Here is a 14273-nt window from a genome sequence, read left to right as displayed (position 1 = left end):
GAGCCTGTGAGGCTTGGTGATTGCCAACTCAAGACAGGATGTCTGGGTTGGGAATTGGGATGGGTGAACATGATGTATTGGGTAAAGACAATATCCTTGCCTGCACAATGCGAAATACACTTAACCAATTTTACTATCGTGAAATTCAATAAATAATGTTTGTTTCTTTGAGTCAGTTAACCTTGATGGTTCACAAAACATTGCCGTGCTGTGTTCTTAAAACCCAGTGCAGCAAGCAATGACAATGAGAGACTTGGAATATAGTGCACATACAGCCCACTCTGTGCCATTGTTTACATTCCTAGCACTGCCTGAAAAAGAAGAGTACTCAAGTAAGTAATCAGAGAGTGGCAACAAAATTGCTTGCATTGCTGACATTTCTAGTTAACCATGTTACTCAGCCGATTTTGTAAATAACCGTGCTATAAATTTTCCATGGCAGGTGGCATTTTTCAAACATTCTTTATTGACTGCTAAGGTGCTTTATGTACAATTCAACATACACTAGCTCCTGCTCACCCCAGATGGCAGTTTCAAGATCAGAGGTCTGGCATGACAATGGCGGTAACGGCCTCTGGCAAATTGCACACTTCTAATAGCCCGAGAGAAACTTGGACATGAAGTCTGTGGGCTTTGGGTTAACCGTCTCCTTGAAGTAGTTCATGACGTGTGACTTCTGCTTGAAGATGCTAAGCGTTTCCACGAGCTCCATTTGACCCTGCATTCAAGAGAAGACGTGTAAGTATTAAATTCTAAATGTACCACAATGTTCAGGCACAGTGCGTAGGTGTGTGCCACATGAATGTTTATCAAACCTCTCCTATGCAAGGGCAACTGCCACAAATGGTGAAGCACAAACTGTGCCTAGCCTGGAAAACCTAGAACAGAAAGATTTCATACCGTGCATGAGAAAATTGATTTTTTTATTGAACAGGTTTATGGATTCTCACTCGCTTGTTTTTCATGCAAGAATGCTTTAAAATTCTCATTCGTACCTCATACCTTGATGCAAATCCCCATTTCAAGTAGTGCATTGTAACAAGAAACAACAAGAAAAGTATGAGACTTTGAAAATAATCAAACTGTGGACTGATGTGACCTGAGAAATTTCGGATAGTTATTTATCAGGGTGGGCTGAAATACATAACCTCATTAATGGTGATAGCACAAACTGTGCCTAGTGTGGAAAATCTAGAACAGAAAGATATCATGCCGTGCATAATAAATGAATGCAAGAATTTATTTTTTTAATTGAACAGGTTCATACTTTATTGTAGTACTACTCGCAATTCTCACTTGTTTTTCATGCAAGGATGCTTTAAAATTCTCATTCGTACCTCATTCCTCGACACAAACCCTCATCTCAAGTAGTGCATTGTAACAAGAAAGAGCAAAAAAGTATGAGACTTTGAAAATAATCAAACTGTGGACTGATGTGACCCGAGAAATTTTGCATAGTTATTTATCAGGGTGGGTTGAAATACAGACTCTCGTTAATGGTGATAGCACAAACTGTGCCTAGTTTGGAAAACCTAGAACAGCAAGATATCATGCCGTGCATGAGGAATGAATGTAACAATTTATTTTTCTAATTGAACAGGTTTATACTTTATGGTGGTACGACTCGCAATTCTCACTTGCTTGTTTTTCATGCAAGAATGCTTTAAAATTCTAATTCGTACCTCATACCTCGACGCAAATCCCCATTTCAAGTAGCCCATTGTGACACATTATGAGACTTTGAAAATAGTAAAAATGTGGACTGATGCGACCCGACAAATTTTGCATAGTTATTTATCAGCGTGGGTTTCAGTACAGACTGTCGTTAATTCGATCACCGCTAACTTCCACTCATACGCCATGCATCTGCCAGATTCGTGCTTCATACCCCTTCTGGTGTAGTTATGATTTTATCCATGGCGCTGCACGACATTCCGCTTATTTCAGCGTCATTTAAGTGACATAGAGAGAGCCCGCTTTAACCAAGCTGTACAAATATGCCTGCATGGCCAAGGAGTAGCCTAGGACACGGGGTTGCAAGGGCCTCAGTGTGTTCGATCCTCGTCTCAAAAGAACTACCTTAGTTGGCAGCTCCTGCCAGTTCATCAATTGTATGTGGTCTCGTGACGTCATGCAACCCGCCAACCAATTACAGTAAAACCTTGTTACAAGAGACACTCAAGGGACCCGAAAAACATGTCTTTTATAAGCAAGGTCTCTTGTAACCAAAAATTTTAAAATCACTGTGTTGATCAGTTTACTGCACATCAGTATATAAATGCATTCACATGCATTAACAGGAAATTGTTCAGGAAAGCTTAAAGAAGCTATTCCTACTAGTATGTATTTTTGTGAGTGCAGAGTGTATTCCTTCCCAAATTCTGGAGGTAAAGCACTTCACTTTGCAAGCCTTCCTGTTGCTCTAATACCTTTGAGGCACTCTTGCATGCTCGTCACCCTCAGATGATTCACAAAGAGAAAGACATCAGGATTCTAAGCTTTCATCTTGTGATTAAATTTTAACAGTGAGGAGTTAAAAATGCTGGATGCCATTCATGCATTTTGATTTGCCTCATAGGTAGCAGTAATGCGATGCCGTTTTGACTTTCCAATCATGGGGAAGCACTCCTCAGTTTCTGACGTACACAATAAAAAGGACACTGATATAGAACAAAATTTACCTAAGGGAATCTGAAGTGCATCATGTACGAGTTGGTACGTTCCAGATGCATTGCATGAGCACACCTGGGTTGTGTCTCTTGTAAATAGTGAATAATATACTCCAGGGACCTGAAAAAGTTGTCCTTAGTAACCGAGGGTCTCTTGTAACCATGTCTCTTGTATGCAATGTTGTTAACATGGCAGACATAGGAAAACCAACCAAACCATTTTCAAATGTCTCTTATAACCGAGTGTCTCTTGTAGCAGTGTTTCTTGTAACGAGATTTAACTGTAGCATATGGGCATGCCACCGAACAACTACCACCTCCCAAAAAGGCATGCTGTTGAAGAGAACCGGACAGAGTCAGACAATCACTTATTGGCAGAGCGGAAGTCCTAGTGCCTCTAAAAATCTTCCCTCTCTTGCTCTGACGGCGCACTGCCATTCCCAGCTTCTGGCAATGAAAACACTTTGTGACGATCCCGTTCCACAACTTTGCAATGTGTCTCTGAAAGAACAAAATCCCACTCTACAGATCCACACTACTGGAATGTTTCGAATTGCTGGTAGTGCTGTCAAACTAGCTCCTCAAGGAGCTTTGAACTGGGTCCTTTCGTTCGGAGGGGCGTGTTGCGCAACTGTAAGGCAGAAGCACCTTTGATGCAAACTGCCTTGCAGCTTGCTGCTACCTTACACCTCTGCAGCCTCGAGGTATTCCAGCTGAAAAGACTAGTGCCTTACCATTGAGCCAATGGGGCAGTTGTTTGCTACTTTTATGCAGCCGCTTTCGATAGGCTGCAACAGCTTTACCATACAGTGCAACAAATTAAAAGTGATTATGTGCTGGCACGCTGTATTAAAGAGAGACAAGCGTGAAAAATGGCTAATTACACCTAAAACTTTTTTTTTTTGCTGGTTTTATTACCTTTACCCTTTCCTCTCATATCCACCAGCCTCAGCATCGAATGTAGATGAGAAGCAACCAAAATCTGCAATGTGAGCACACGAGGTGGTGGATCAATGGGCAGACGTGAGCTGCGCATATGGCGGCTACAAATTTCGAACACAGCGTCTACCGCTTTTGTGGCGTTTCAGGCAGGTAGAGCTTTCTGCATACTGTAAGTCCTCCATCAATACTTTAAAAAAAATTAAAAACAAGTCTTTTTCAGTCCAAAAAAGGTGCACCACCACTCTCGAAACTGCTGCTACCATTGGCTCAAAGCTGCTGTACTACGTGTTGTTGGGCTGCTGCGTTGTGGTTCAATCAGGAACACACAGGCTTCGAGCAAGTTTTGGAGAGACTAGTATCCTTCCTTCTCGGGAACTGATTTCATTGAGTAATGTGTTTAACAGTCCGTGAGTTGCAAGGATGTCTGCTAAAGAAACTGCCAAAGCCAAGCCCCATCGTCGCCACATGGCATGGAGACTTTCTATTCCTAACATACAAAATCCCAAACTGATCTTTATGTTCTGAATATGCATCCATCTTTGACAACGCAAAACAAATGGCCAAAGCATGTAAACATGTTTAAGATAACAACTAAGAACTAAGCAACAATTAGGAACAAACTAACAGCAAACGAAACACTTGCTTGTGCGCTTCATAACTGAAAGTTTCACCTAATGCTTTTGCCTATTCGGACTAGACAGATCCAAAAGTGGAGTCTATGCTCTTAATGGGGAATACTGCGCTACTTGCTAGACAGGGGACAGGTGAAGGAAAACACATGAATGAAGCGCGAACTTACAACTGTTTATTTTTATCGACAAAACACGTACTTATATACATATAGCATTCTCGTTAAATCGCAAGCACATCATTCATGTGCGTGATCACGCACGTTATCACTTCGACCGCAGCTCCGCATCTGCCCAACTATCATATCTAGCTCCTCCTATGTGAGAGCCACAGATTATGTACTAACACATGTGTCTTTTTCTGCTGACTCAATTAAAAAGGCTTCTACATTTTTTCCTTTGATTCTTTCCTTTTGTTTGCCTACAATTTCAGTCCTGTGAAATAATGGTTTGTAGCCTGTAAAGCCTGTAAAGGAAGGAATCGAAAAAGAAATCATAGAAGCCAAAAGTTGCGTCGGTAGAAAAAGACACAAGTGGTTAGTCATCATCTGTGGCTCTATGATATGTTATGATAGCTACGCAGATGCGGAGTTGTGGCAGAAATGATAACGTGCGTGATCACGCGCATGGATGATGTGCTTGCAATTTGACGAGAATGCTATATGTATATAAGTAAGTGTTTTGTATTTCACCTGTCCCCTGTCAGTATTCCCCATTATGATCAACCAACTGGCCCCCATGATAGCATTGTTGGTTCTATGCTCTCAAGCAATGCCACTAGATTGGAGTTCCTGTCAATAGGCACCATATTTCGGCACTCTATCTTGTGCGCACCCCTTTTTATCCTGCATATGTGCCAAGGAATTCCCAAGTACTAGTCAGCAGTGCCTTCAAGAATGTTAAATGGCAGTGAAGGGTAGCCTTGTCATTCTTCAGTTTCTTTATTTCAGTGGTCCTCATGGTTTTGTTAGAGCGATGTTCTGACTTCAGTTTTAACATCTTGGCAATGGACCCTGTATGGCTTCCCAACACCCTTGAGAAAGTTTATAATGAATGGCACCTCCAGTAAGCCAACCCATGACACTTACAGTATGCTTTTCCGACGTATATAGGCATGACATGCTGGTCACTGACAAAGAAGCTTGTTGGTGAAGTACCTGCTTGTTTTCACAGCAAAAGCCTTAAAACAGCTCATGTAGTTTTTGCAGCTAGAATACAGTTACCTAACGGCTCGTGGTAGTTTGCACTACCTGCACCACTTCGTGCTCTCCTTTCTCTCTTGATTGGCAATCCAAAAGGCAGAGAGGATGTGCGAAGTCACTTGCACTGTATTTTTTTGCAACTAATGAATTCCCTCCAATTGCTTGTGGTTCATACTAAATTTACTTGTGAAAAAATATTACTATGCTGCACACTTCCGTAGCTTTCAAAAGCTTTATCTGTACCAAGCCCCATGTAAGATGAGCTACCACTATGCTGCCAGTGCGCTGCCGTCGGTTCTATGTGCAGCTAAATTTGATAGTAAAACATGCGACAACCTTTTAAAGCAGTTTTAGAGCAATATTGCGTTTTGGAGCAGGATGGAGAAGAATGCAGCAAATGGAGCAGCACTTCAACCCCTGCTGCTGCACAATTGTCTCCCCAGTTTTTGCACCTCTGGTAAAATGAGGAGCTTTTGATGGAAAAGCAATTAGTAAGGTGCAAGAGGGGCATATGCAATCTTTATGAGGCCACCTCAGCTGGAAAGCCAAGCATATGCCAGCATATGCTTGACGTCATCAGCAGTCCTTAAGAAGGTCTATGATAGGAAAATGAACCTCAACAACACGACTGCGGATCAGCTAATCTGATTAAGCACCCGAATTACTCTGCTAGAGAGCATCTGCTTATGACGCTGTCAGCGGGCTTTTAAAACTAAGTAGTTTGCCCCGGCAAGCGCGTTAACTGTACCTTTATAACTAGGAGATCGATGACCCGAATATCGCGGACATGCTTGTTTTTGAGGTACTCTTCTCGCAGCTTGGCCCTCGCTTGCTCCGCTGACACGGGTATGTCGTAGATTTTCACTGCGAAAAGAAGCAAAGCAATTACCACACATGCTCGCACAGTTAGTATCGCGGTCACGACAGACTACAGAGACTGCACCATCCCAAAAGCGGCAGTAAGCCTCAGTCAAATAGCGCTTTGTACACCAACTATTGTACAGCAACAGCAACACACGTACAAACTGCTGACAGGTCCGCTTAGGCGACATGCTGCATTATATGTAAGACGAACATACTTCACTTGCGAGTCACCATACCAAACAAGCAACATGACTGCACCGTTCGCGGTAACTGCTGTTCCGTTTAAGGTAAGGCGAGAACAACTTTTTACCGGCCGGTGACACCAACGTTTCGGAAAGGTCACACAGCTGAGGCAATCACTACTCGCCTGATCTAAGATAAGCGGTGCCAAGGCAAATAAGAGTGTTACGAACCGATATGAGGCATCTGGCGATACCATGCCTTGTACAGATTCAGAGCTCTTCGCCTTGCCTCACTCTGGTCCAGTGAAAGCAAAGGTTTCACAGTTCGTGCCGTCGATTTTACCAAGTTAGACGCCATTTTGAGTGGACAGCGGCGCCCTCATGCGTCGGGAAGGGATGGGAAGGTAACAAGCCCAATAGGTAATTTACAAATGCCTGTGATAACCAGGTAAATGTAGAAATTCAAACTTTTTTGCCAATTTTTAAAAGTTGACGATCGACTTAACTGTGCTGTAAGAAAGAAAAAAGTAGTCGGAAGTCTACCCCTACATCATTTCCGCTTTCAACTTATGGCGGTACGGTACGGCGGGTTTATTTGGGCTGTGATAGCCGTGATTGTGCGAAGTGCGACAGCGCAAAATATGCACCAGGTTCAAACCTAGTACCACGCCACATTTGGAGAAAAAAAAATTGTTAATTTCGTCTCAGCGCTGTATACGCACAAACCGCGCAGTGATCCATTCTAATAGCATTGTTTCGTGTGTGCTTGTGCCTAAATGCACGCTGCTGCTGTCAGCTTTCCACCGCTTCCGCAGCGACCGACTCAAGACCAAAATTAGTTTGCTACTGCACGACAAAACGGTGCAGGTGACATCGGCGACCCTTGCGAAAGGTGTGGTGAGAGCACGTAAGTGAGAGTCGTACGCACCGTGCAATGGCCGTAAGTTCCCGAAGCGCCCAAATACTGGGCCAAAGCGCCCCAGGCCTCAAAAAGGGCGCCCTGGCACAGTCCATGTGGGCCTTTAATGTTCCGTATCGGTGCAAGCACTGTAAACTGCGCTTCCTCGAAGAGCTTGAACTGGCAGAGCACCACCGGAGACAGCATGGTCTCAAACCCCAGAGCGTGGAAAAATGGAACCCTGCCGAACGAAGCTACGGATCAGCATCGACGGGTCCCACATCTTCGTTGATGGTCGACTACACTTGCTTTTTGTGCTGCGCGCCAACTACATCTTGGACCGAGATCTCGGCGCACATCAGCCAAGTGCACGATCGCAGTGTATGCCGGAACTGCGGTCGCCTCTTTGTCTCAGAGGCGGCGCTTCAGTCCCATCGCAAAAACATGCACGACCCTAAGTTTGACTACCATCCTGATCATGCTACAGCTCCAGCAGCAGCCGACAGCAACACCCCTTCTAACGCTGTTGCTTCGACTAGCCACTCTGCAAGTGAAAGACGTTCTTCGAGCGAAGAAAGCAGTGCCGAGGTAGGTGGAAAAGCTTCGACTTCTCCGTCGGCGGCACCAGCGGGTCGCCAGGACTGCAGCATCTGTGGACGGCCCGAGCAGAGAACAGCGCCTCAAGCCTCGAATGGTGTCTACACCTGCGCACACTGCGACTGGACTACGCTGAGTTTGGCACGGCTGAAGCTGCACCATCTCGAGGACCACGACAACGGGGAGTTTGCGAAGTTTTTGAAGAAAGCAGGCCCGTCCAGTGCCGTCGAAACCAGTACTTCCTCAAGCGCGGCGAGTCTCGCCGGTAACTCCCGGGACGTTCAACGAGACATTGAAGAGGACGCAGGCCACTCAGCAACCGTATCAGACGATGCAGCGGCCGGCGCGTGCAGCAGTGATGACGACACAATCTTGGCTTCGTGTCCTTCCGCCACTGACGATTCCGACTTCGAGGACGAAGGAGAGTTCGAGACTGACGACGACGTTATGCCGCAATTAACGAAAAGGACAAAGATCGCCTGTCGATACTGCGCTTTCACCTGCGCCATGGCTTCATCGCTTCGCCGGCATCACGCCCTCAAGCACGGACAAATGCCCTTCATTGAATCCCGTGAAAGGAACGCCAGTCGCAAACGACACGCCCCTTCAAAGGGAAGGCAAGCGCTTAGAAAAACTCGTGCTAAAGATAACAGCAAGATGCATGGGTACCAGCGTGACGGTTTCGTGTGTAGCGACGATACATCTGCAGACAGCAGCCAAGAAGCTGAGTGTGAGGATATGGACATTGTCGGTGCGTCAATGGCAGTACCGAGTCCGCTTTCCGATGGTGATGCTAGCTGGCACCCCAGTGAGCTCTCAGGTGAGGGGACTCAGAAGGGCGATGACTCCTTCAGTGACACTGGGGAAGATGAGCTGAGCAGTGTGGGTTGTGAAAAATGCAACAAGATGTTCGCATCAAAATTGAAGCTTGCTGTCCATATGGCCAAGTTGCACAGGCTGCCCTACTTCTGCTTCCACTGTGGCCGTACCATGAAGCAGGTAGAGCTGCTGCGGCTCCATCACAGGCGTGAACATCGGAAACTTGCATTCAAGTACCTCACCCTCAGTGGGACAAAATTGGTGACTGTGACTCACGATGACACAGGTGAGAATGAAGAACACAGTGCAGATGAAAGCACGTGTCTGATTGGCAGGCCTGCACAGCAGTCTGTGAAGCACCAGTCTCAGCCCAGTAGCAGCAGCAGCCACGCTGAAAAGTCATCAAAGCAGCCTTCTGTATCTAGGTCTCCAACCGAGCATTTGCACAGCGCAACTCAACGACGGAAGAAGCTTATCATTTGTTCCAGCAGCGATGAGGAAGAAAGTGTCCATAAGCCGGAGGCTGTTGGATCAATTTCTCGCTTTGTGTACAGTGGCTACCGATGTCCCAAGTCTGTCAGCGCTTTCCACCAACTCGTGGCTAAGATCTGTGACGAGTTCAAGTGCAGTGCCTTTTCGTGTGGCTTTAGCACAAATTCTGCTTCTGATTTTGAAGGGCACCTTAGAAGCCACAGCATTGTTGATGTGTTCTGCATCTACTGTGGCGTTGACGTTGACAGCCCTGGGGCCCTCATTGCACATCTTGGACAACACCATAGCAGTCTGCAGCACCAGTGTTCCATGTGCTTGTATCGAGCCAGCAAAAATGCACACTTCCGTGTACATTGTCGTCAGGCCCATCCAGGGGACGCCGCTGCAGTCATTCCTGTCTCGGGCCAGAAAAACACCTCTACCACACCTCCAGCTTCCTCCAGCGAGTTAAGGGCCTTTGATCCATATATGTGCGGATTCTCTGGCTGCTCCTTCAAGGACAAAAAGCAGTCGGAATTTGAGAGACACTTTGAAGAGGTGCACGCTGAGGAGAAGTCTTTTCCATGCTTCGTATGCAGGAAAGAGTTCCAGTCGGCTGCTGGCCTTGTTAGGCACCTCCAGGAGCATGGCTTTGCCAACGTCCAGTGTGGCTACTGCAACTTTGGAACCGCAAGCACGGGCGCCATGATGTATCATGCCTGCTACTGCCATTCGGGCCAGGAGATGGTGTTTCGGGTTAGAAGTGAGAATATTGCCGAAGAGCTTATTAGCTACTCTGATAAAGGCGTCCGGTACATCCCTCCTTACGACTTGAGTCACCTCACTTTCCAGCAGCGCTGCTGCTTCTGTCCGGAGATGGTCTCTGGTTTCAACAACTTCCAGAGGCACGTGTCGAGCGAGCACAACTTTTCACTTTCGGTAGAAGAGCTAGCAGACAGGCTGTTTGCAGCGTATGACTACACGGAGGCGGTGAAGGTCAGCCAGTGCCCATTCTGCTCCTTTGCAGTGGACAACTCATGCGAGTTGCGCAAACACGTTCTGAGGCAGGAGCTCGGCATTGTAATCTTCACCTGCTCGGCCTGCCACGGCGGCTTTGATGACCAGCTCTCGTTCCAGCAACACATCGACCGCGGCCATTGCCCTGCAACTGCAACGATGCAAGAGTGCAACAATGGGCGTCTACTCCTGTGGACTGAGCAGAATCTCAAGTTTCGAATCCATCGCTTTCTCTGCACTCACTGCCAGGAGAACTTTGCAGCAGTGTCAAACTTCCGAAGCCACCTCTTGCGCCATTACACACTTTACCCAACTGAGTGCAAGATCTGTGGTGAGAACTTTCGAGGAATTCGTAGCAAGGATGAACACATGAGAACGGTTCATGGCGGGTCCGGCACTGGTCAAGACTTTGCGAGTTACATCGACGAGGAGGTCGTGCGGCAGACTGTCTCGGACACGGTCCACTCGTGCCCGCATTGCAACTTCAAGAGCCTAAGCCAGTCATACATCACAACCCACGCAGAGCGCTGTGCTTTGTCTGGGGACATAATGCCTGTGCAACAGGCTGAAGACAGAGTTCTTGGCACGGATGATTTGAATGCTGACGCTGAGGAAGAACAACCTCGTTTCATTTACCACTGCATGCACTGCAGTGTTGGCTTCATCTACCTGCAGCACCTGCTAGGCCATGGCTTTGCTCGGCACGGTTGTTGCTTCTTCTGCTCCAGGTGCTACAAGGGTTTCAAGGCGAAGTCCGGCTTCGTGCAACACTGCAAGAGTCGAGCGTGCAAGCAACCAGAGTCTATGCTGTATGTTGAGCCGACAAAGAAAGGTTCCAGGACGCCTTATTTCTTCAAGGAGACTTTCATCGTGTATGACAAAGGCGCTGACGGCTTGTCGGGTGAAGAGCAGGATGGAGAAGGCGTGGAGGAGAGTGGAGCGTTCTCATTCTACAACCGTAGCTACGAGCCGGTCAAAGGAATCGAACGCGGATATCTCACAGACAGTCGTGGCGCAAAGCTGTCATTGCAAGATGCTGTGAGGTTCATGAACTTTCAAGTCTCTGTTAATGTTGTTGACTGGCAGAAGACACTTTTCTGAAAGTTTCCGTTTCAAAATGTAATATTTTTTTTTTCATCAAAGAAAAGATAATTAGTTTTGCTTAGCTAATAAATGAGAATTGTTTGCTTTGTTTTGCTGTTTTTTTTTTGTATTCAAGATATTGTTATTGAATTAAAGTAGTATATTCAGTGTATGCTTTGCATTGTGTATGTTTGTATGGCCTGAATGAAACACAGATATGTGATAATCTTTGTTACAGTCGAAGCAGTACTGTCCCTGTCATATTTAAAGGTTGCAAAAACTTTTGCTATCATCTTATTTGGATTTTGCTTTGGACTTGCTCCTGTGCACACCTATTCTGTTCGAGTGCTGGTGAAACCATTTATTCCTTACAACTTGCTTGAATAAAAAGGCATCATCTGGAGTTTGGATCCTTCATTACACCACGAGAGGTTCTAAGGATGTAGAGGATATTAACATTGACATTCTCTACGTCCATTTACCACTGCAGCAGGGTAGCTGGTGGTCCTCATGTTTGCAGCATCCTCTTGCCCATATGGGCTAAAGATAGGCCCACTACAGCCTCCTAAAATTGCAGCATAGGAAGTGCTGGCAGTTTTGTAACAGCAGCAAATCATGCAAGTCAGCACAACAGACTGCTGAATTTGTGACAATGCACAATTACTTATTTGCTCCCTCTTCTGCTGTGATCATCTGGCTGACAATACCAACTTTCCGATGCATACCAGTGAACAAAATATCCTGGACATCATTTAGCATAGCAGGTTTTGAATAATTTAGCATACTTAATCTAAAAGCAAACTAGCTTCACTAGTGCATATAGCCGTGTTTTTGCTGGATTCAGCATTTGTTTAGCTTGTTTTTTTGTTTAAGGCAAGGATTAATTTTCGCCAGCTTTGCTGAACTGCTTTCTTCTACTGTTCTGCAGATTTCAACAGTCTATCCATTTCCAAGGCTTTTCCATTTAGCCATATATATCCAGGGTCATTCGGTTCTTGTGGCAGTTGCCTTCTTCACTGCTTTTAGTTTCATCGAGCCCAATGTTCTGCCTAAGACAACATGGACGACCCTGGCTCATCCATAGCTAGACCTTAAAAGCCAGGAATGACTCTCCCAAACAACGCTTTTACAGCAGCTGCAACATGCTTTGCCTGTGTTAAAAAGCGGTGGGGTGTTGTTTAGGTTCTTTTGGCAGATGATGATCAGAACCACTGAGCAGTAATTGTTGTGCGCTTGGATAATAGCACATACTCACATACTCACAAGGGGAATCAACTACACATGTAGGCATCAGACGTAGGCATTATAGACTGCATAATAAGATGAAAAAAAAAAGAAAAGAAACAGCCAGAGCAGAACTTTTGCTTCTTTGCTGCACACACGAGCTTGAGATTAGAATTTCTCGTTGCTCGTGGCTTCTTGTTTGTTGAAACAGATAGGAGTGGGTCGCCTGAGACTGGATGGCTTCAGACAAACATCTACGAAATTGGTGACTGGAGGCCTTATTGTTAACACACTAGAAGATATGAGTGTGCGCAAGTATTGCCTTCTTAAACTGACACTGATCTTGAGGCGGTCTCAAAAAAATTGGTTGTTACTGCGGTGGAGCACGAGTTACTGACCAAGTGAGCCTGTTCAGCGATGGCCTGTCTCTCATCATCACAGCGCAGGTTGATTCCTCCACTTTGTGTAACCTGGCCCTGTCTACGTATTTCATTCCTTATGTAATATAACTGCTGATTTTATCCAAAGTATTGCATCTTCTGCATTTATGCAGTTGTGTGTTGACAAATGATCCTTACACTCACTCTCTCAAGCCCAATTGCTCTAGAGACAGAAATGCCATGGCCATCACAGAAGTGTTGTGCTTCATCCTCACCTTCCATGTCTGATCATTCTCGTGCCAAGACCCAAAAAAATGTCTGTCAGACATCAGGAAGCAACCGAACGTGTTGAACCAGGTTGTCGCTGCCTCATTTCTATAGGTGTGTGTGAATATTCAAGAATTTCAAATTAGTGAACCAAATCTTTTCCTATTTGATCATCTGGAAGGATCAAATGGTGTATGTTGAAATCAATTTGAAACAAATATGATATTAGGTTCTTCACCTTTTGAATAATTTGCAGAGATTCAAATAAGGCCTGCCATATTTTTCTCCAATAGGCTGCTCCAAGAGCAACCCACATAGACTACCATCCTGCCATGTTCAGTAGTTCATGATAAAAGGCTCAGTGTGACAACACTAATCATTCATATCGTGGAATTCATGCATAATGGAGATGCATATATAGTCTCTAAAGCTAGTTAGACAATGCAGCAGGACCCCAACATTCAAAGTGACCCCTGTGGAAAGTAGTGTAATGTCTTTCAACAACTGTAGCTTTCACAGCTGTGGCTTTAACTCGTAACGTTGTAGCACCATACCACAGCGGTTCCGCTGGTGCTTCAGCGTTTTGTACGATTGTTCAAATCAAATACGAATTTAATTTAATGGCTGTATGACTATTAGGGCCACATTTCCCGGTTAAAGTGGGGCTTTATATGTCGGATAGTCCTTGATATATGATAGCTTAATATTCTGCACTAATTAATTAGTATTTGTAGGCTAATAGAAGCCACACATTAATAAAGGTTAATAAAGCAAGTGGAAAGTGCATGTATGCGAAGACTGATCGGCAATTGGGAAACCATATGTAACAAATGGGAGTAGTATTTAAAGGTGTTGTGTCATACCTTAATTTAAAAGCGGAGATTAAGCCCAAGTTTTTCCACATAATGTGGTAGGTTAATTACAATTGTATACGCTATTGAGTATGTGTGAGATAATAGAGACACAAATAAAGGAATTAATTATTAAGAGAGTAGCAAAGTGCATGTGGACGGAGGAGCTTACACAAGA

At 45.2% G+C, this 14273-nt stretch overlaps 2 protein-coding genes across 3 annotated transcripts; one reads left to right on the top strand and one right to left on the bottom strand.

Moving 5' to 3' along the window:
* Positions 1-443: 443 nt before the first annotated feature.
* ND-B14 (NADH dehydrogenase (ubiquinone) B14 subunit) lies at positions 444-6878 on the bottom strand. 2 transcript variants are annotated; one of them, XM_084604126.1, is made up of 4 exons: positions 6720-6878; positions 6191-6306; positions 2682-2790; positions 584-718 (listed from the first exon to the last, which is right to left on the bottom strand). In XM_084604126.1, exons 1-4 carry the CDS (start codon positions 6844-6846, stop codon positions 690-692), a joined length of 381 nt encoding a protein of 126 aa, XP_084460252.1. In that variant the 5' UTR covers positions 6847-6878; the 3' UTR covers positions 584-689. The 2 variants fall into 2 exon arrangements, with proteins under 2 accessions (XP_084460254.1, XP_084460252.1); XM_084604128.1 differs by lacking the exon at positions 2682-2790 and having other exon boundaries at positions 444-718.
* Positions 6879-7036: 158 nt separating this feature from the next.
* Positions 7037-11776, top strand: LOC146189220 (uncharacterized). The gene has a single exon (XM_084604125.1). It carries the CDS (start codon positions 7423-7425, stop codon positions 11389-11391), a length of 3969 nt encoding a protein of 1322 aa, XP_084460251.1. The 5' UTR covers positions 7037-7422; the 3' UTR covers positions 11392-11776.
* The last annotated feature ends 2497 nt before the right edge of the window (positions 11777-14273 follow it).

Source organism: Amblyomma maculatum, chromosome 5 (genome assembly GCF_055883805.1).
Source record: "Amblyomma maculatum isolate TAMU_Amacu chromosome 5, ASM5588380v1, whole genome shotgun sequence".
NCBI classification, from domain to species: Eukaryota; Metazoa; Arthropoda; class Arachnida; order Ixodida; family Ixodidae; genus Amblyomma; species Amblyomma maculatum.
The sequence above is the reverse complement of the archived record's forward strand: the minus strand, read 5'-3'. Positions and strand labels throughout refer to the sequence as shown.

Excerpts from the sequence above, each read along its gene's own strand:
- ND-B14 (XM_084604126.1), bottom strand. The coding sequence starts at position 6,846 with ATGGCGTCTAACTTGGTAAAATCGACGGCACGAACTGTGAAACCTTTG. Across the intron at positions 2,791-6,190 it reads TCGATCTCCTAGTTATAAAG|GTCCCTGGAGTATATTATTC; the intron begins GTACAGTTAACG and ends CAACTTTTTCAG. Across the intron at positions 719-2,681 it reads TGCACTTCAGATTCCCTTAG|GGTCAAATGGAGCTCGTGGA; the intron begins GTAAATTTTGTT and ends TCTTGAATGCAG.
- LOC146189220 (XM_084604125.1), top strand. The coding sequence starts at position 7,423 with ATGGCCGTAAGTTCCCGAAGCGCCCAAATACTGGGCCAAAGCGCCCCA.